Source organism: Seriola lalandi, unplaced genomic scaffold, assembly GCF_002814215.2.
Source record: "Seriola lalandi dorsalis isolate HSWRI2012SDOR001 ecotype SW California unplaced genomic scaffold, Sedor1 jcf7180002054591, whole genome shotgun sequence".
Classification (NCBI taxonomy): Eukaryota; Metazoa; Chordata; class Actinopteri; order Carangiformes; family Carangidae; genus Seriola; species Seriola lalandi.
In genome coordinates, this window is record NW_019525144.1 from 800751 (window position 1) to 802879 (window position 2129).

Below are 2129 nucleotides of genomic sequence, written 5' to 3' on the forward strand. Positions count from 1 at the left end.
AATGTAAATTATTCCTGATGAGTCTTTTCTGTGTATATGAGAGTGCATTTTACTCTCCTCATGTTACCCTGTTTGCCCTTTGACTAGCTTTAATGTCAAATGAAGGTTTACATACATACAGGCTTACATACAGTATCATGCACTGTAAATAAAGATGAATGCCAAGAATATTTGCGGCTGTGCAAGTTTCTGTGCGGGTGAATGAGTTTTTGGACTCAGTGCCAGGGGCTGCGTGGGTGTTTATAGGAGCTTTCATGACAAGTGGAAGCGGAAACGTTGACATCTGACTCCCCAGCCAATCAGAAAGTTATCCCATGGTGTGGGTCTGGCCTGACACAGGAGGTGGACTACAGTATATATTGACCTCGAATTTGGGGAAGAAACAGAGCAAACCATCGAAGGAAAGCAAAGAAGAGCAAGCAATCAAGAAAACAACTTGTATACAGCAAGAAACTAACTACAAAGCATCATGAAGACTCTGACTCTCCTCTCCATCTGCGCCCTTCTGTCAGTGTGCTGGTCAATGGGAGGTAAGGACAAACTCATCTCAACATTGCTGGGCTTACCAAGAGTATGTTTTTTTTAATAAATGTTATTTTCTGTGATCATCAGCTGTGGAACCAGAGGTTGTTGTGGACCCTGCTGTTGACACATCTGCTGAAGCCGCACCTGATGAGCCTGAAGCCGCAGACCCCGCAGCCGCAGACCCCGCAGCCGCAGACCCCGCAGCTGCAGACTCTGATTCATCCTCTTCCTCCTCTTCTGAGTCCGATTCAGCCTCATCCTCTGCATCAGACTCCAACTCTTCCTCAGACTCTTCAGCATCTGATTCTAACTCAAGCTCCGACTCATCAGCCTCCGATTCGTCCTCCTCCTCCTCATCTGAGTCCTCTGAATCCTCTTCCTCCGAGTCCTCCTCCTCTGAGTCCAATTCTTCTGCCTCCGACTCCTCAGCATCCGACTCCACTGCCTCTGATTCTTCCTCCTCTTCTTCATCCTCCTCTTCTTCATCAGAGTCAGCCAGCACTGAGGGTATGTAAATGTTTTAAAGAGAAAATCTTCACATGGTTTTAAAATTAATTAAAGTTTCCATATGACTGTAAAACAACAAAACTCAAGAAAGTCTGAGTTTTATGATTTGTGATTTGTCCTTTCAGCTGCTCCAGTGGTTATGAAGCGAGACCTGGCTGCTGTTCTCCTGAGGAGAAGAAGAGCTGCCCCAGCAGGAGACCTCACCCCTCTGCAGCTGGAGAGGTACAGTTATTAACTTTAACTGGACAAACACTAGGAAAAAGTGTGCAGTGCAATAAACTGTTTACAAATGGTTAGCTTGACTTTTGCTGCAATTCTTGTAAAAAATAAACACAAAACTCAGAACTGAAATATTGAATCTAGTGTAAAGCAACTTGTCTGAGCTGAACTTTTTCTCTCCTCTGCCATCCAGCCTGAAAGAGGTGTGTGAAGTGAACGTCGCCTGTGACGAGATGGCGGACACTGCAGGCATTGTTGCTGCATATACCGCCTACTATGGTCCTGTGCCCTTCTAAGTTAAAGACTTTTCTTCCATCCACATGTGAACTCTTTTCTTTTGTCCTTTTTTGTAATAGAACAGTGCAATAACTCCCCTAAATCTATACAAGGAGCAGGCAATCACAAAAAAAGAAAAAGGAGTTTGGCCTATGTTATGATGCTAGATGAAGATTTTTATTTTAGGCACAAATCCTTGCACAAGTGACCAGCTTTAGTGGTCCTGTATGAAGTGGTCCTCTTCCACAGAGAGGCACATGGAAACACAAGCCTGTGAAGAATGCAGTAGCCCAGACAAATTTAAATTATTCTTCTTGTCTATGGTATAATACAATGAATGGTGCTACAAGTGCAAATGTATTTTTTGTTAATGTATTAATGTTTTTATTTTGTGCTTTAGTCTTAGCCGTAGTAGTTCTAGTGAGTAGTAGATGTAGTAATGAGATCTTAGAGGTACTTTAGTTTTAGGAGTAATGTATTGATAGTGGTAGTGGTAGTGGTAGTGTACAGTGTGTGTAAAATGCACATCAGTTATCTGTAATGACTGTAACCACAAATTGCCTCTGGGTTTGAAAAATAATAAATTATTTTGTTTTGTCCAA

The 2129-nt window shown here is 42.6% G+C and overlaps 1 protein-coding gene across 1 annotated transcript; it reads left to right on the forward strand.

Moving 5' to 3' along the window:
* Window positions 1-394: 394 nt before the first annotated feature.
* bglapl (bone gamma-carboxyglutamate (gla) protein, like) lies at window positions 395-2129 on the forward strand. The gene is made up of 4 exons (XM_023419123.2): window positions 395-530; window positions 613-1032; window positions 1158-1254; window positions 1445-2129. Exons 1-4 carry the CDS (start codon window positions 470-472, stop codon window positions 1545-1547), a joined length of 681 nt encoding a protein of 226 aa, XP_023274891.1. The 5' UTR covers window positions 395-469; the 3' UTR covers window positions 1548-2129.